The following is a 20,760-nucleotide window of genomic DNA, read 5'->3' on the forward strand; positions in this document are numbered from 1 at the left end:
TCTTAGTTTGTCGAATGTAGTAACTCATCGTACGGGGCATGTGGTTATTACATTATTTTTACCAAATTGTGAATTCTAAAGAGAAAGATGTGTGCAATGTTTGTTAATAGTGAAAGTTGATATATGTTTAATAGATGGATAAAATTAAACGAAATTGCAAGTGATAACATTTGCATACAAGAGAAAAAGAACTTGGATTTTTATACATATTGGACATTGGTATGTATTTTTCTTTATATTATTTGCATTGATTTTGAAGATTCATGTTAATTGGGCAAGTAGTCTTTTTAATATTACATGCTCCTCTTCTGAAATTTAGTCCATTTTAAAGACATTTGCGGATAGTCAATTCTGAATTCTACCTGAAATTGAGAATAATCTTTATTTCGTAACCTGTTAAAATTTACTATACACTAAATTCTTACTAATTTCTTAAATAAAATTTGTAATATTCGTTTAGTTGAAAAAAACTACTTTAATTGGAAATTATATCTATTAGAGAACACACCACTAAACGTTCTAACCAAGTTGATTTTAGTTTAGCATCCCTTTCAGCAGCGAGGCTATATGAGACATGAACCTACTGATAAACTAAACCAAGAGCTAGAACACATTCTATTTACCCCTATTTACCATAAACTTCGTTATGTGCTTAAGATTAACCATAACTCGCAGTCTTCAGAAAGGCTTATCTTAACGTTGGTGAGTGGTGGGTGTCAGAGTAATGACGTCAGCAACATGGCTGCCGCCAGAATTCATAACACAAGTTTTAACTGAGGATAACTTTCCACTCAATGAATGTAGAAATTTCGTTCGTGTATCAAATTGAAGCTAATAAACATGTCTAAAATTTGATGTCATTTTCGTTTATTTACATCGCCGCCATCTTTAAATACGGCGCATGATTCTCTCAAAATTTAGTTTCATTCGCGTTATTATAAATATTTACTACCAAATAACTATGAAACCATTATAGATATGAGAAAACGATATGAAACAAACATGATAGAGCAGAATTTGAGCTTTCCAACGATATCCATATCATTACTATATCTTAAAAATTAAATGAGTAATTCAGTTTTATGTATCACATGGTGTTATATTCTTGACTTCTAATATTATGCAAAGCAAAACGCATAGACTACTTCTACTTATCCCAAATTTACCATATATTTGTTAAGTGCTTAAGATTTCACATAGTCTATAGTCCAGGGAAAGACTTCTCTCAAGGTTGGTGAGTGGTGGGGATCCGAATAATGACGTCATCACTATGGCACCAACGTGCAATACTTTACTTAAACAAATATAATTCTACAACGAAGCGTCGTAGAAAATTGTTCTTTTTTCCTAAATGCTCATAATAGAGTACCCTTTGTTTTGTATAATACCAATATATTTCGTAACTCCAATAGTCTTCCTGATACTTAACCTGAAAGTTACATTTTATGATTTTTTTGTAACGTAGTGAATGTTTTAAACCCAACAACTTTTAAACCGTAAGGGAAATAAAATTTATGAAAACACAGAAAGTTTCCTAATATTGTGAAGAATTAAATATGGCTTTTGGATGGACAAAGCGATAGTAATTGCAGTTAGAGCCTTTTTCTCGAAGCCAAGATCTTCTTAATCAATACACTATTGTAGGGATGAGTTAAGATGTAGGTTATGGATAATTTTGACACACAACCAAGTTAATGGGAAACTAAATAAAATGTTCTTTCCCTTGGTCTATGAGTGAAGATTGACCTCTTTAATTTACTAATATGGATTTGTAATGTAATATAATCATAAACAAATATTAAGTAACAAAGATATAAAATATTTTTATGTGAAGTTTGTTCATTATGTAATAGGCACATTTGTACCTATGCATTTGAATATGTTTTTGTAAGTATTGTAACGTAATATACTTCTACTGATTAAGTAAAGTTAAAACTATTGCTACTTCAGTAGGTATGAGACAATGTAAAATTCGATTTTGCGTTCCGCTTAAAGCATTGTTTTTATAACGATCTTACTACTCATAATCGGAATCTCTGTCAGTATCACAGCTTGTTGAAGCAACTTTATCCCCACCTTCAGAAGAATCGTCATTTTCCGGCAGAAGAATGTCAGGTGACATAGGTCCTTCATACCAGTTAACTTGGTACTTTTCGTCTTCTAAGTTCCATCCATGACAGGTTGGATTGATGTCTTGGAGAGGGTTACAGAGGATTGCACGTTTCCACGTCCAGGATACGACATTGGTCCGCTTTATTTATTTACTTTTTTATTTTTATTTATTTATTTTTATTTTATTTTTTTTTTTTTTTTCCAAAGCAGCTTTTGACGGAGGAAAGAGAGTGGGATCAACAGATCTAAGTAGTTCTGACAACGGTTTACTTCTTAACACATGAAACGTTTTCTTCTTAAAAATATAGTATCTCATTTCTGACACGGAGGTGTATGAAGGATGGCCATATATGCAACACACAAATGTCTCTACACCAGGCAGCAATGATTCATCCACCAAGATGGGTTCTTCCAATTTAGCCAAAATTCTTTGGTGAGCCATACTTTTTGTTAGAATGTTAAATGGTTTGATTTTTCCTTTGCTAAAAGTAGCAGTATAATCTGTACCAGCGAAGACATGAAAATCTGGCAGGTTGTCAGCTATTTCATTTCTTTGGCTATTTTTGTGACGTTGATATATCCTCTAAAGTTGTATGAAGATAAACCACATTTAAGTCATAATTGTGCATCTTTTAAGTCTTTTTGGTGATAGATCATTAACTAAATATCGAAATTGTTTGCTCACACCAAAACATTCCTTTCTTCGCTATAACAAGTCAAGTGAAAAATATGCCAAATGATCCTCGTATTTGCTTCATTGTGTTGGCATGCAAGTTCTTTCACCTCAATCATATCCATGTTCATTCCTATAGTACTTGTAACAAATCTGTTCTACAGCAACATATAGCAGGTAACATTTTATTGTGTAGCAAGTGACAATATTTAGATCTCCATTTGCATAAAAACTTTGTTAAAGATGTTTTGAATGACACGCTTCGTAGAGCCATTAACGGCATGTTTGGGGTATTTTGTTCAGGTCCAGACAAGTTTATTTCGCTCACTGCCGTTTCAACATTGCGTACGTTATGTTCAGTATCCTTGATAGTTGGAAGGCCAAACACTAAATGAATTTCTCTAGCTTCTCCTCAATAGATTATTTTCAGAATGTGGTAAGCGAGAACTCCATAGTTACCTGGGAATTGAATTGTATGCAGGATGAACATGGCATCAAAGATTATTTTGTCAACTGTAGCTGGAGTAGATACTATATCTTCCTTCTGAAGCTCTTCCAACTTATGCATCAGTTTTGATTTATATGTTTTATTCATGGAGCCACTACAGGGTTGCCACAAAATTTTTAAATTCATTTTCCATGACTTTCCAGCATGCGGTCCAATTTCCATGACCGCAAGATGAAAAATTAAAATAATAAATATTTTTTTACGGCCTCCACCGTCCCCAGAGCCGCCAACGGGCACCTTATTTATTTTCTTTCTTTTGTATACTTTATAAAATATATTTACATGCATATAACATTTGGATATAATATGTTTTGTGTGAGAGAAAGAAAACGATCACCATGCAGTCTAAATGATTCGTTAAGTATGTGTTTTAACATGCGTTTTAAGAATAACAATGATTCACTTTTCTGGATACAATAAGTTTTGTGTGAGAGCAAGAAAAATTCTTGTCTTAAATGCTCACTATGAAGTCTAAATGATTTGTTATGTGTTAACAAGTGATTTGTTATGAATAACAGAGGTTCACTTTTTTCCTTCATTCTCCAACCGTAGGATTTTCTTTGCAACTGCTTCCTCTTCAATCTGGGCTTTCATCCTAATGAGCTTTCTCTCTTCTTGCAGTTTCTGTAGTTCCTTTGCAATCCTAAGTGTGTCATTTTTCTCTTTCTTCTCCTCTGTCTTCTGCTTTCGTGCCTCTTCCAAAAAACTTTCATACCTCTGTCTTGCTGCTCGAACAGATCCCACCATTTTACTTGTAATGGTTACATGTTCTCTGCCACCGTGAAACTGGATGGCCTCTTAAACAATTCTCTATGCTGTGATGCTGAACTGACTCTGATTCTCAACCATGAAGTCTTTGTTGATCAAAAATCCAGACTCCACACGCGAAACAATCAACACTAGCTTTACAACTTGCCACAGTTCAGCATACTTTTTATCCTGAAGAATACGTACATAGAAATAATCTAATCGTTGTGGTTTATTAGCATGTTCTTCTAGTATGTTCTTCAAAAAACCGTTTGCCTTAAAACATAGTTGAAAATATTGATGCTTTGCCTTCTCTGCAACACTTCCACTTATTCTGTTTAAACTAAAGAGTCTCTTAAGGAGAACACTTGCTCTATTATTTCTTCTGTCATCACTGGGTTGTTCGTATGTTGTAATTTCAAGAAGACTTATTATTGTCACACAAACAAAAACTATGTACTACTATCATTACTTAGTCTGTACTTAGTCATTACTTAGATACCCACTTAGTCTGTGAAAAAGTATTAAAACAGCAAAATAATTTAAAACATACATCTTCATACAATTTTCCATGACTTTCCATGACTTTCATCCCTTTTGACCTTGTTTCCATGACTTTCCCTGACCACTTTCGAATTCCATGACTTTCCAGGTCTGTGGCAACCCTGCACTATTTGTCCAAGATCTAGGGGTACTGCCGTACGAGGATAAGTCAAAACATCCCTCATATCACACCTCTGGTCAGAGGAAATATTGAGAAGTCGTCCAAAAAGAGCATGAGTGCATTTTACGACCTGCAGTTTCTTATTTTACTTTTGGATAGTTTTAGAAGCACAGTTCATAACAAGTTTTTTTGGTATTGGAAGTTCAACCTTCCTTGGATCGCTAAAATATAACGTTTTAACATTTTCGAAGGCCTCTGTGCCTTTGAAGTACACACTTAGAAGATTTAGACTTACTTTACTTCTCAAATTTTGCCCATTGTTTCTATCCATGCCATGCCTTGACATGGCATGTTTCTATCCAGTAAGATTTAGTAAGATCGGCATAAAAACAATACTTTAAGCGGAACCCAAGATTGAATTTTATACTGTTTCAGATACCTACTGTAATATGTAGCAATAGTTTTAAGTTTACTTAATCAGTAGAAGAATATTAGGTTATAGTGCTTACAAAAACATATTCAAAAGCCTAGGTACAAATGTGCCTATTACATGATAAACAAACTTCACATAAAAATATTTCATTTCTTTGTTACTCATTCTTTGTTTATATTACATTACAAATCCATAGTAGTAAATTAAAGAGGTCAATCTTCACTCATAGACCAAGGGAAAGAACACATTTTATTTAGTTTAATTACTTTGTTCTGTAAAATGAAATGAAATCTTTGAGTTTACGTCACGGTTATGCCGGTTGGGCTAAAGGAGACGGTAATTATGAGAAATGTGTGAAATGGTGGAATGAAGAAAGAAAAGGTATAAGCGTTATACCATCACTTATCACTACACTTCCATATTTATGCATGATAACTGTACAATAGGAACAATTAAGTATGAAAGCAAGCTGAAAAGAGCTACCACCTTGTGGTCTTTGAGGAAAACAATGCATATTTAGAAAGTAACATTATTTATCAAGTGGGGTGTACTTACACTCTACTTTAATAATTTGTAAATATTTAGAAGACAATTCATTTAGTACAATTGCCTTCTCCGTGAAAATATTTCATATTTATAAATAATTAAAGTCGTTGGATATTATTTTTGTAGAAATATTTTTACAACAGTAACAACAAAATAATTAGCACTGGGGTGTGTTTGCACCCCACTTGGTAAAAAGAAGGTTAATCAAAGTAACATGCTACAGACCTAAGTTAGCCTATGCTCTACTCACGTACCAAAAAACATCGAAATCGGTGCAGCGGTCTAGATGAAGTTCGGGGCTAAACATTTATACACTTTATTTTTATTGTATAGATAGATAGATAGAAGCTGAGGATTTATTGTTAAGAATACGCCTTGCAATCGCCACATAAATCTTAACAAGAGTTATAAGTCCACGGTATAATAAGAAACCGGCATACCAGAGATTGAAGCGATGAAGGCACGAAGATTATGGAGAAGTGAACAGCGATTTCATTCCTTTCTGATCTGATAAACATGTGTAAGGACAGAATATCGTTCACCTACCGGAAATGTACCGTATCTTTGTCTTCTTCTCTTTCTTTGTCTGGTTGCATTCCACTACAATCTCATAACTTTAGAGATAATCCATTCTGATTAAATCCATTTTTCACGATGTAGGAATTCTATGGTATGATGAAATCTCCCAATCAGAACGACAGTATTCCTTGCCATGCTTTAAAGCATACATTAGAGTGGTGTAGAATGGGAGACCCGTTGTTCAATGGACTTGGAAGTTTGGAAAACTAGTTACATGTTTAGATATACTTTCGCATGAACAAATATGTTTTGCGTAGAACTATTCAACATATACACACAAAATAAATAATGACAATCAAGTACCAACAACGGAAGAAATCTGAGTTAATGTAAGTTTGACTGAAAACAAGATTTCAGAGAATATACTATATTTTCAGAAGGTTAAAGAAAATACAGGGATCTTTCATTAATCCGGTAAACTTCACAAACGTCTAGATCAAGTCGCATGCACGTGGGGACATTTACAAAGACATAACAAAGAGGAACATATAGATCAGGTTAAAAGGACATATTTGTGATGCTCAGTACAACAATGTTTCAAGATCAGGTTTTTCAATACGGTAAAAGCTATAGAACCGAACATTGGAAAGTGGAAGTTGTTAAAAAATAGAAAGACAAGCATATACGTATATATATATATATATTTCATTTGAACCAAGGAATTAAAATTAAATCAGACATGGGTACTCTGAACAAAAGTTGGGCTAACATCACAGACACCTTCACAAACCACAAAAGAATAATCACGATGGTTTAAGATTACTATAATGTGAAAATCCGTATTAGAAAATAGAGATATTTTGAGTTCACAACTGATAATATGCTGATGTACACTCATGTCCAAAATTATTGTCGCATGTCTACAAATATGTTGTTGTAGGAATATATTTTGATAACGAATTCGCCCGGTATTTCTTATAATGCTAGTATGTGTATAATCGGCAAAAACATGTATGTTGCAAATTCATGTCAAAAGAGCAGTAAATAAGAACAATGAAACGAAAATAAAACTTTCTTGTTCATTTAGCAACATTTTTTGTACTCATTCTAAATTTCGTACTTATAATTCTTTTCCTATGAAATTTACCACAAATATACATTTCCCGATTATACACATAATATCAGTATTAAAAGTAGCCTGCAAAATCATTATCAAATTATATTCTTACAAGAAGACAGTTATAGATATGCGACAATCATTTTGGACATGAGTATACATAGTCATCGTCCCTCTTTCTTTTCTGATCTATGTCTTGATAATGCTGACGGTATAATCAGTGAAAATTCAGCGATTAATGATCTTTTGAACGAACCCGTGACAGGATAGAGAAGAGAAAGGTGAAAGGCTTCACTCAGAAACTTAGTTTTACAGCCATAATTATAAATTTGATGCGTCAGCGAATAATACTGACTGGGAAGAAAACAAAAACTCTTTACATGTAGATGATGTTTAATACGATAATTGCACTATATATTTACGTTTTATCAACATTCTTAGAATTTAGTCCTGAGACCATTTCTTTCGTAGATGTTAATTATCTAATTATCGCAAGGATATGAAAATATGGCTTTGAAATACCTAAGGGTTGCAAATATATATATAACTAACTAGCTCTACGGCCTACGAAACCCGGAGGTGCAATGCCGCGTTCACAAAACCTCTCCACTGACTTCTATCCTTAGCCAATTGGATCTAGTTTCTACTTTGCATTCCTATCTCTGCGAGATCCATCTTTGTCCTCCCATCTACGCCTAATGGTCGTTTTCCGATTGGTCTTCCAGTCAAGACTTTAAAAGCGTTTCTACTTTCTTCCACTCTAGCTACATGACCTACCCACCTACACCTCCTAGACTTGACGACCCTAACAATGTTGGGTAAACCGTATAAATTATGTAGTTCCTCGTTATGAAGATTCCGCCATTCCCCATTCCCGGTCCGAATATTCGTCTCAGGATCTTGTTCTAAAAAATACTTTCAGTCTATGTTCTTCCCTCAGAGTAAGCGACCATGTTTCGCAACCATACAGAACAATAGGCATGATTATCGTTTTGTATATTTTAAGCTTCAAATTCCTCGACAGAATTCGCGACGACAAGAGATTTTGAACCGAATAGTAACACGAATTCCCTGCTTTTAGTCGACATTTAATTTCTTCGTGAATATGATATTCGTCTGTTAATATTGATAATAGATATTTGAAACTATCCACTTTATCAAAAGTATTATTTAATATTTTAACGCATCCATAATTTGCCGTATTACGGTCCCGACGCACTTCCATGTATTTAGTTTTCTCTGCATTTATTTCTAAACCCATGTCCCTGCAAGCGTTTAATACGATCTCTGCATTTCTTTCTATTGTTCTCCTATCGCCCCCTATTCAATTTACATCATCAGCATATGCCATAACCTGGTGAATACCGTTCAACTCTAGGCCCTGGTTGCTATATTTGATTTTTCTTATAGTGTATTCCAGAATAAAGTTAAATAATAATGGCGACAACGCATCTCTTTGTTTCAGGCCATTTTCGACGTGAAAGCTCGTGGACAAAAGTTTTCCTACCGGGACTTTATCTTGGGATTCATTTAAACATATCTTAATTAATCTAATTAGCTTTCTCGGTATTCCAAGTTCTGTAAGAACGTTGTATAATGTTTCTCTCCTAACCGAGTCGCACGCCTTTCTAAAATCAATAAATAGTTAATGTACCGGGGTATTGTATTCCCACTTTTTTTCGAGTATTTGACGAATGGTAAATATTTGGTCGATTGTTGAGCGATTTCGTCTAAATCCGCACTGATAATCGCCAATAATTTCATCTGCGTATGAGTCAATCTTGCTAATAGAATATTTGGAAGGATTTTATAGGATGTTGACAGAAGAGAAATGCCTCGATAATTATTACAGTCAGTATTGTCGCCTTTCTTGTGAATTGGAACAATAATTGATTCTTTCCACTCTTGTGGCAATTCTTCCTTGTTCCAGATAAGGAGAATAAGTTTGTGTATCTTGTTCTACAATTTTTCGCCTCCAGCTAAAATTAACTCAGCTGGAATTTCATCTACACCAGGAGATTTGTGTTTCTTTAATTTCTTTATAGCGGTTTCTACTTTTATTCAGTTGGGTTCTGGAATATACGGTTCTGCGATGTGTATTTCTTTTCTCCACGCACATTAGTTTTTGGTTGCGTGTTAAACAAATCGTCAAAGAAATCTTTCCATCTATTTAAGATGCTATACGTATCAGTGAGAACTGTACCGTCAGCTTTCTTTAATATATAAGCACGAGGTTGATAGCCTTTCTTAAATTCGCTGATCCCCTTATACATGTCCCGAATGTTTTTATTTTTATCTCTCTCGTATTATCGCTGCTACCAGGTAGTGATCAGGTCACAATCAGCCCCTCTAAACGACTGGACATCAATTATGCTAGATTGCTTTCTTCTATCTACTAAAACGTGATCAATTTGATTATGTGTTTTTCCATCTGGTGATGTCCAAGTGTATTTATGAATGTCGCGATGTGGGAAATTTGTACTCTTCACGATTAGGTTTTTGGATGTTGAAAAGTTCACGAGTCTAACACCGTTGTCATTACTTTCCTTATGCAGACTTTCGTTCCCTATAATCGGTTTGAAAATATCCTCTCGTCCTACCTTTGCATTGAAATCCCCTAATAGAATTTTCATATAGTATCGCGGGAGTTGGTCAAATATCCGTTCCACTTCTTCGTAAAAATTGTCTTTTATATCGTCATCCTTATCTTCAGTTGGGGCATGTACATTTACAACAATAATATCATACCCCCGTTCCTTAAGAGTAATAAAAGAAAGTTTGTCAGTAACAAATTCAACCCGTTTTTATTGCTGGTAATATACGTTTGTGAACGAGAAATCCTGTTCCTAACTGGTGATTTTTATTTCCTTCTCCGTAAAAGAACGTAAAATTTACGGAATTCACAGATCCATTTCCTTCCCACCTAACTTCCTGAACCCCTACTAGGTCCATCCTGTATTTCTCTAGCTCACTCGTTACGGATTTTAACGCGTCTGCCCTATAAAGACTTCTAATATTCCATGTTGCAAATCTCATGTCCATTTTCTTTTGTTGAGGTCGTGCCAAGTTATCAGTCCTTGTCCGAGGCCTTTGTGAATAGTTCTGAACAAGTTTTTTTTTTTTCTTCAGGATGAGGTTGTTAGCCTTACCCAAACCCCCAAGCTGGAGGACTACTCCTAGTCGTCTGTCCGCAACTGCTTATTCAGTATATCCGCAGCAAATATATATATATATATATATATATATATATATATATATATATATATATATATATATATATATATATATATATATATATATATATATATATAAGCTCCCGGACAAAAAATTAGTCACCCCCCGTGGTACTCACGTTAATACCGTGTAGCGCCGCCCCTGGCCTGGATAACCGCCTGGATGCGGTCGGGGAGTCCACAAAGGTATGCAAGGCCGTCACATCCAGTTGAACCCACTCATGGAGGATAATATCACACAATTCCATCAAACATCGGGAATGCTGATGTTGACGTTTCACTCGCTGTTCCAACTGGTCCCACAGATGCTTAATTGTTTTGAGGTCCGGCGATTTTGCGGGCCATTCGAGGTGTGGTAGGGTACCTGAGTGTTCCTCAAACCAGTCACATATGGGTCCAGCTCTATGAATCCTGCTGTTGTTGTCTTGAAAAATAGTGGTGTCTATAACAAAATCATCACAAAGAAAGTGACTGAAGGGCAACACCTGCTCGTCCAGGATGTTAAAATAAACGTGCTGGTTCATGTTCGTGGACACCACAATAAGTGGGCCCACCCCATAGTACGAAAAACACTCACAGAACATGACAGATCCACCCCCGGCCTGCACCTGACTTTCTACACACTGCAAGTAAAATGCTTGTGGCCGTCGGTGGACACGACGCCGAGCATCATTCGAATACAGGCAAAATCGTGATTCGTCAGACCATATGACACGACGCCAGTCTGCTACTGTCCATGTTTGATGATTATTAGCCTACTGCAGACGAGCAACTTTATCTGCATGTGTGAGCAGTTGCTTTTTGCGAGGTACCGACTCCATATGTTCATTGCATTCAGTTCCTGTCTCAATGTTCTCTCGCTGAAAGGTTGGACTGGGTCTGCATTCACGGACTGCAGTAATTCCTGGCGGGTTTGGAAGCGATTTCGATTCACAAGGCTGGAAAGCCGTTTTCGGGCCCGATCTGTGAGGATCTTTTTCCGATCACAGTTCTGGCGTCATGTTTCATGGCCACGTGTGTTACACCACTGCTTGTAGACACGTTGAACAGTCCGCAGCGAAACATCAACAAATCGGGCAACTTCCATCACTGTGTGGCCATGGGCACGGCCAAACACAATTGCCCCTTTTTGCCACTCCGTCACGTCCGCGCTCTTCCCCAACCTTGCCGCATACACACCGCTTTGATCGGTTCTGTGTCACTCCACAGTAATGTTCTCTGATCGCCTTGAGGCAGGGTATGCACGTCTGGCCATGTGATTCGACAAATACGCCTCCATCTGTACCTGTTTGCCGACGCAGCCATGCTCTCGTGCGGGGGTGACTAATTTTTTGTCCGGGGTTCCATATATAGAGTAAGGAAAAAAAAAATAGTCTCGAGGAACGAAGGAAGATTGTGGCATGGATGGGAGGTATCAATCACCTGCAATAGTGAAAAAGAAGTTTAGAATGTGGTTTAACAAAAATCTCTCATGTACGTTAACCATCAGGCGAGTATATGAGAAATTTTAACAAACTGGACCTGTGCCCAATAATTACAAACGTAACAGGAACGATTTAGAAGTGTTAGAACTGAGTAAAACATCGTAAGGGTACAAGAAACCATGCTTAGTAGCCCGTAAAAGTGACTTTCTTGATTAGAATGTGAAACAGGAATATTTGAACGATCTCTTCGACGAATTATGCACCATGATTTGGGCTTAACACGGTATTATATCCACTTAAACTATGCAAGCACTTACTGATGCTGATAAAATCGCCCACATAAAAATGGCACAAGTGTTAATGGAAATGACAAGAATCTGTTCACCTGTACTGTTTTTCTTTTCTGAAGAGGTAAAGTTTCATATCAGTGGTCGTGTTAACAAACATAATTGTACCTGTAGTTTAGGCTACTCAACGTCCTCATCAAGTGAGGGGACACATACAGAACTCCTCGACGATAAAACTACGGTGTGGTGTTTCTAAGTTGGGAATAGTGGGTCCCTATTTTTTAAACACTACATCGATAACTGGCGCCTCCAACTCATTACAAGGAAAACAACCTTTCGATAGACATTTTTGCACGAGATTACTCTCAACAAGATGGTATGCCCGCACATTACCACGCGGATGTTCATACTTAGCTGGATAGATATTTAGTCGATGATGGATTAGACGGCATGGGCCACTGCCACAGGTGCCAAGATCAAAAGACCTCAGTCCGTGTGATTTCTAGTTATAGGAGATGGTAAAGAACCGTTTGTATGCAACAAAGTCCCGAGACATACATGACCTTCAATAAACAGTTTCTGCAGCGATACGCTCTATACTGCAAAATGTGTGTTCAAAAGTCTTGGATTCAATGATCGAAGAATGTTTATGTGTATTAACACTTGTGGTTCACAGGTTGAAAGAGTACACTAAACGTGTGTGTGTACGAGGGCTATCCAGAAAGTAGATTACGTTTTCGTCTGTGTCCGCTAGGGGCGGGGCTAGCGCGGCCATCTTGGGGTCAGAGCGTTGCGCAGCTCAGTCGGCATCTAGCCGTGCTAGTGAGAGGTTCCTGCTGTGCTCCGTTAAGATACTGTGACGGTTTGAAATGTCTGCGTTAATTGAAAATCCCGCGAGCTGCGAGGTGCGTGCAGTAATAAGGTTTCTGACAGCAAAAAACTGTAAACCGATAGAAATCTATCGGCAGCTGTGTGAAGTGTATGGGGACAACATTATCACTGAAGGTGGAGTGCGACAGTGGGTCATAAGATTTAAAAATGGCCGAACCAATGTTCACGACGAAGATCGAAGTGGGAGACCCAGCAAAGTGACTGCCGAACTTGTCGAAAAAGTCGATGTTAAAGTCCGTGAAAATCGAAAGTTCACAATAACGGAACTTTCTTTGAGTTTTCCACAAATTTCGCGAAGTTTGTTGCACGAAATCATCAGCGAAAAGCTTGGTTACCACAAGTTTTGTGCAAGATGGATTCCAAAAATCTTGACAGAGGACCACAAAAATCAGCGAATGGCTGCAGCGTTGCACTTTTTGGACGCCTACAATAAGGATGGTGACTCTTTACTCGATCGCATCGTTACTGGTGACGAAACATGGGTGAAACACGTGAACTGTGAAACGAAATTGCAATCAATGCAGTGGGGGCACACAGGTTCTCCCCAAAAACCCAAGAAATGCATGTAAACAATGTCGGCAAGGAAGATGATGGCGACTGTTTTTTGGGACAGAAAAGGTGTGATTTTGGTGGACTTCCTGGAAAGAGGCACTACAATAAACGCTCAAAGGTATTGCCAAACTCTGCAAAACCTCAAAAGAGCAATTCAAAACAAGCGCAGAGGAATGTTGAGCTCTAAGATCTTGTTGATTCACGACAACGCCCGGCCCCACACGGCAAATGTCACGCGTGAAGTTCTTGAATCTTTTCAGTGGGAGTTGTTTCCTCATCCGCCGTACAGTCCCGACCTGGCACCGAGCGACTTCCAACCTATTCCCAGCAATGAAGAAGTGGCTGGCTATGCAGCGTTTTGATGACGACGAACAGCTGCAAGAAGAGGTAACGAAGTGGTTGAAGTCGCAGGCGGCCGAATTTTTCGACGAAGGAATTTCCAAGCTCGTACATCGCTACGATAAATGCCTTAATTTGAATGGTGACTATGTCGAAAAGTAGTATTTGTGTGTGGCTTTCATCTGTATATAATAAAATTTGTTTCCTATACTTTGTTGATTTTTTATTCCAAAACGTAATCTACTTTCTGGATAGCCCTCGTATTTCAAATTCTTCCCTATTAGTGATAACTATTTTATTTATTTATTTATTTTATTTTTTCGCTGATATATATATATATATATATATATATATATATATATATATATATATATATATATATATAACAAATTTTGGTATAATAACAGTATATAATACACATTAAGAAATAAACTACAGACTATTCTGTTAAACTTACGTATTTTAACCATAAGGAAAGATATCTTCTATCTTGCTTATACATATCTGCATCCGCAAATTTCAAAATACAATGTTCCAGTAAAGTGGTAATATCACCATCTTTTCCTCTTTTGGGGTAATTCTGTTCAGTCCAGAGTATATAATTATACCAAGGTTCCAATGGATCATTCCCACTGTAAGTCCTTAACGCCATTTCGAATTTGCTGAAGAAAAAAAAAATAATAAAATGAGGTCTTGCATCAAGTTTCTAAGGAAATAATTCACTATGTACTAAAACACTTCTATCGTATTATAATCAGGCGCTGATCCTAGTAAGACAGAAAATAATAAAACTAAGACTCCCCATATTAAACAAAGGCACTATTGCTAGCTCAGTAGGTTTTTCGAACGGAACGCAAGGGAACGCACACAGAGAACGTGCACATTGATATGTAAGGAAACCCGGAACAGCTCGAATCCATTTCCTAATGTTGTATGGTTAGTTGGTGAGTATGGCAAGAACAATATACTGGATAGGCAACATTGATTTTTCACTTAACATAGGGCGCCTTACCAGTGTAGAGCTTAAACGGCTGAAACGATTGGAAAATTCCATAATTTTAGACTGAAAACTATCTATTTCCAACAATTTTCCTTTCTTTTCATTATCTTTACTCATAACGGAGTTGACTTATGGCCCCGGACTTTTGACACACCCTGTATTACGATACAATTAAACACGTTAATCTCAGTTTCTACCAGAACTACGTTGAGAACAAATTCATAAAAAAATAAAATAAATACTTTGGCCTGATTTCGATTGAAGGTTACCACAATAAAATTTACGTAAAGAATCTTAATATTTATTTAAATTGTTTAGATCCCTACTTTTACTTTAAATATATTGAAGCATATAAATTACAACTGAAAAACACGAAGAAGTGAAAAATTTGGCAACACTATATTGGCCAATATTCACTTTTCAGACTACTGACAAAGTTTAAGGCATTAGGCATTATGTAGATCGAAACATTATGAATTTTATCCTTTACATCTTATACTCTTCTTGTCTTTTTTCTTTCCTTCTTTTAATCTATGATTATGTATGGGGCTACCAATATAAGGTCTTTAAGTACTAGAAGCTTATCAAGTGAAATTTTTACTTTCACTTAATATGCAAATAGCGTCTCTGCACAACCATCAACAACATTCAGAAGCAAGACTATCCACGGCTTTGGATTGATTATTTTAACGAAAGAAACACTGACCAAAGCTTCAAACCCACTATATTTTAAACTATAATATGTAACGGTTTCGGATATCTAACATATTTCCTCAGACACTATAGAACATAAATAAAAATACAGACATATATATAGTCATTGTTATGAACATTTTTTTTAAAAATTTTTTTAACAGACATATATACATAGTCATTATGAAAAAGTTTAAATTCTTTTAACAGACATATATATAGTCTTTGTTATATGTCATATGGCTGCGATATGTCTTATGTAGGAGAGACAGGAAAGAGAATGAAAGAAAGGATAAAACAACATAAAGATAATGTGAGGAGGAAGAAAGATACCAATGCCATATACAAACATGTTAAGGAGACTAATCACAGAATTAATTGGGATAAGACGGAAGTATTGGAGATGGAGAAAAGAATGATAATAAGTGGAAAGAATCAGATTGGATAAAGAAGGTAGGAAGAAATAAACTGATGAACTGGACAGGGGGCTTACCTATTAATGAATTATGGCAAAGAAGTTTGGATAGCGTAAACAAGAAGAAAATAAAAAGGCCCTTATAAGAACCAAAAATGACGGAACGTGATTGGTTGGAAAGTGAACAAGGAGATTTAAGAAATTGGATGAAGGCCTCAGCAAATAGAAATTAAACTTTTTTATAAGAATGACTATATATATGTCTGTTAAAAGAATTTTAAAAAAAATGTTCATAAATATATGTCTGTATTTTCATTTATGTTCTATAGTGTCTGAGGAAGGATGTTAGATATCCGAAACCGGTACATATTATAGTTTAAAATATAATGGGTTTGAAGCTTTGGTCAGTGTTTCTTTTGTTAAAATATTCAGAAATAATTTATTCCTTTTTCAACTAGGTCAGACTCGATTAGAAAATCATTCTAATATATTTCCCTCAGTATTGCAGCACCACACGGGAACGGTAACAAAGAGTCTAATTAGATGTTTCTCAGCTCTTTCTTTTTCTAGGAGGGCACTGTGATTCGGTGGCAGAGCGCTCAACTCTGGTACGAAGGATGCTTGTTTTGATCCCAGACCGTGTGAGTTACTGTGATGATACACGAAGCGGAAAAATTCCGCATTGCAATGCGTGCAGCATATGATACAATGTTAATAAATGGAGCAAAAAACACGCGAAGCCGGCCGCGAGTGCGTCCCTTGTTAGCTGCTTGCGGAGCCGCGTCTACACATCGTTTCATAGTGTTTAATGAGATCCAGCACAGGGGAAAGAAAAATTGTTCATGTCGAACACGCAGCAAGTAAGGAAAGTACTGTCTCATCTATAATTAAAACATCTTCGAGACTTTACACATTACCAGAACTGAACTTGAACTTCTAGAGAAAATCAGTGATTTCTAAACTGTAGCTTAGTTTATTTCTTTTGGGAAGGAACTAAGAAAGGAAGAGTTAATCAAGAAAACTTTTACTTAACATATGAATAGTTAACAGTAGAAATTAACTACTTTAGGGAAACAGAGTTGTTAATATACATTATAGCTTTTATTATTTAAGTCATACATATACGTATATACGCATATTTAAAGTTTATTTCTTCAGTAGATGTGCAGTTCGGCAAATTGCTTGAACTTCCCCTGCTGGATTTTACAACATTATCCCTTCCTTCCTCTGACCGTATTTGCGGGGTTGCAACGTCTCAACACCCACTGTTTCTGTCTCTCACTCTCTCTCCCAATACTATCGCTAATGTGAAACAGATGTCAGACCTCCACATTTTGCCACATTCGAGTATTATATATATAAGAAAACTATGCATGCTGAACAGCAATCTTCTAGTCACTGACTGAAAGGACAGCGTTTGGAACACTAGGAACTAAGTGTCCACGTGGACCTGACGAGTGGCTGTCAAATGTTGGAAATAAGAGTTCTGGTTGACCTTTTAGTTATCGTGGGTGTTTTCCACAAGTTTCCGCGGACGACGACTTATTTATGGCACTAGGCACAACACGTAGAAGGCGGCATCCTTTATATACAAACTGCACATCTATTAAAAAAATAAATTTTATAAGTTTACTGCATCGAAAGATAACATCGTGCTGCTGGGATTACAACTACAGTTCCAGTACTGAATAAAATAAAAATATAATTACTGTAGGTTTCAAGTTTATTTATGTAGAAAATAAATATGCAATGTCAATGTTACGTTTAAAAGTGCTAATAGTAATTACTGATCAAATACGAAACTTCTTTCACTAAACATTATCGTGTCACTGGGTAACACAACATTATATCTGTTCGGCACAAATGAAGTTAAGGGGGTATCACAAATATTATTACGCAAAAAAATCTGGATTAAGGAACAAAAATATACCATTGTAAAGAGGGTGGGTGGGTGGGATCCATGGACTGTTATTTTCTTGGGCTTTCCTACAATCAATGTGCAGATTTGAAATACAGGTAGAAACTGAGATGTCATTAAAACCAATTCTGCAATATTTACTGTACTTTTGCTAGGTACATTTTTACGAAAAGGTTTGTTCCCTGACAGAGCGGGGAGAGTAGAGTAGCACTGAAGGTTAAGGTCAAAAGGCACCTAGGCGGAAACTTTCCATAGCCACTACAGAGGTTGTTCAGCCTACGTTTGGCCGATTTCGTTCCTTCCCTCTCCCGGGCAGAATCGACTCACCCGACCTGGCTCGTGGCGTCCTGCAGTGTTGTGCAGTGGCTTCCTGGGAACGGAGTTGTTTTTCCGCGCGGACGACAATAACGCACAAAATAGGACCATTGTTGTGAGTGTTGTGTTAAATTTGTTTCCAAGTGTGTGGGTTTCCGCTCTGTGACCCAAATGCCGCCCAAACTAAGCCGGTTTTGGGAAGGCTATTTTGCGGCTCTTTATGACGCCCACTTTAGTGTTTCTGTCATTACAAAACAGTGCAAGAAGAATGGTTGCAACATCAGTTTAAGTGGAATAAAAAATATTATTAAACAGTACAAGGGCAACGAGGCTCCACCATTTGGATCACCAACGAAGTTGCCTAGGAAGCGGGAATGCACCAAGGCCACCTCCACCATGCAGAGGAAACTTCGCAAAATAGCAATGCAAGAAAATCCGCCAACACAAAGGTGTATGGCTAATTGTCTTGACGTGTCTTTGGGGACTGTGAGCCGGACGTTACACCATCAACTCCAGCTGGAAAAAGTCATGAAAGCTCGCGGCCATCTTCTCACGGATGCCCACCATAAGGAACAAAAGTGAAACGCCCGGAAGCTGTACGAACGGCATCTGGCAAAACAAAGGTGGATGTACGTCGTAACGCTCGATGAAGCATGGATTTACCTTTCCGACTGCGGCAAACCGAGAGCCACCATGTACCGAAAGGCGCCAAGAACTTCAGAAGGTGGGTCCGTGTCTGTAAAGAATCCTTCCCAAAAGGGTTCATGGTCGTTACTGGCTACTGTTACCGAGGTAAACTGAAGATTCGTAGGGTGGCGAAGAACTGCAAAATAAATTCGCAGTATTTTCAGAAGCAGATCATGCGGCCGATCTACAAGCATGAGATTCCAACAATGTACGGAAATGACATCAATCTGGTGCGCATTCACATGGACAAGGCCTCATCACATACCTTACGATCGTCCCTCGCATTCTACAGGGAGATGGAGGAGGCAAGTGGTATACAGGTGATACCTTTCAATGAGGTACCTGTTAAATCTCCAGATGCAAGCCTATGGACTATTGTGGATTTGGATTGCTGAAGCGGGCTTTGGAAAAACTGCGTGTGACAACTGTGGAAGGACTTTGGAAAGCTGTGCAAAGAAAATGGGACACGATTCCCCTCCCAGTTCTTCAGAGAAGCCTATTACAGCGGAAATTACGCTGTCGGGCTGTTGTTAGTAACCAAGAGAAACACATCGAGCACTTACGGACCTGGCGTCATGGATTCTTCTAAATTTTTAGGTAAGTCGAAATTGGCCAAATGTAGACTGAACAACCTCTGTATATGGATTTAGTATCTATTTCAATTTTCCATTTATAGTGATTAATTGAAATCGTAAATGGTAGAACTTTGTCACTTTCGGTTACAATAGGGATATTAAAGCCGAGATTGAACCTATTGTTGGGACACAATTCATACCAAGAAACGTTTTCCACTCTCTATTACATTTTCACGTAACACTTTTCTAGAGTTTTAAATTAATCGATACATAAGTAGTGGAAGTTTCATGGGACGGATACGTCCGTCCGTCCACCAGTCTGTTTGTGGACAGGCATTTGATTAAATTCGCTAATAGATCGTGATAAACGATATTTATGAAATGGATTTAGAGTAACAAGAATCGGTTCCATCTTCACCCTTACTAATCTACTGAAACCGGAATTACTCGTTTCTATATTTAGACTCCATAGAGAAAAATTGATAAGAGATGTCGAGAAACAGTTAAGAATGAGTTCCGTCTTCTATGTTAATTCTCTAAACAAACCGGAAGTGGTTAGAACCAAACATTTTTAGTTACAACGTTTTATCACCATATACAGCACAAATGGTAACAAATAGCAACAATCTATTAAAAAAGAGAATTCAGCTTGTAATGAAAGAACTCCTATTATCTAAACTAAAACCAGAAGTGGTGTAAAATCTACTACCATTTCCGGTTTCAATACTTATCTTCAAAAACTAAGTTAGAAAGAATCGTCCGAATAAGAAGTTCTACTTCCGACCTTATCTGGTATTGCAGTCGGTTTCAATACTGAATTCCCGTAGTTTGATAGTATTCGCGTTTCACAACGTGAAACGGTACTCATTTGTCTTTCATTGGGATTAATGTTAAGACCGGAAGTTGCTGTAAATGATAAACCCTTTTGGTTTCAGTAGGGTAATAACGGTGAACAAAGTGTACCAAAAAAAACATTTCTCGCTATATTTGGCCATTTTTGCTTTACGGGGATCGACATAGATTTCTACCACTTCCTCTTGGAACAGAAATAAGGACGAAGGTATAACAGGGCTCATACTGGTCTGGTCTCTTGTAAATAGTTGAAAAGTGAC

General features: G+C 37.0%; 1 protein-coding gene across 3 annotated transcripts in view; it reads right to left on the reverse strand.

Annotated features, from left to right (window-relative positions):
- LOC145695197 (mitotic checkpoint serine/threonine-protein kinase BUB1-like) overlaps positions 1-20,760 on the reverse strand; it is a 186,850-nt gene that overhangs the window by 147,559 nt on the left and 18,531 nt on the right. For all 3 annotated transcript variants that reach the window (XM_081772179.1, XM_081772180.1, XM_081772178.1), the window contains exon 3: positions 14,503-14,707. In XM_081772179.1, coding sequence (XP_081628305.1) covers positions 14,503-14,707 — 205 coding nt within the window. The remainder of the gene's footprint in view (positions 1-14,502; positions 14,708-20,760) is intronic.

The sequence above is a fragment of the Thermobia domestica genome, chromosome 9, assembly GCF_964235325.1.
Source record: "Thermobia domestica chromosome 9, izTheDome1.hap1.1, whole genome shotgun sequence".
Lineage (NCBI taxonomy): Eukaryota > Metazoa > Arthropoda > Insecta > Zygentoma > Lepismatidae > Thermobia > Thermobia domestica.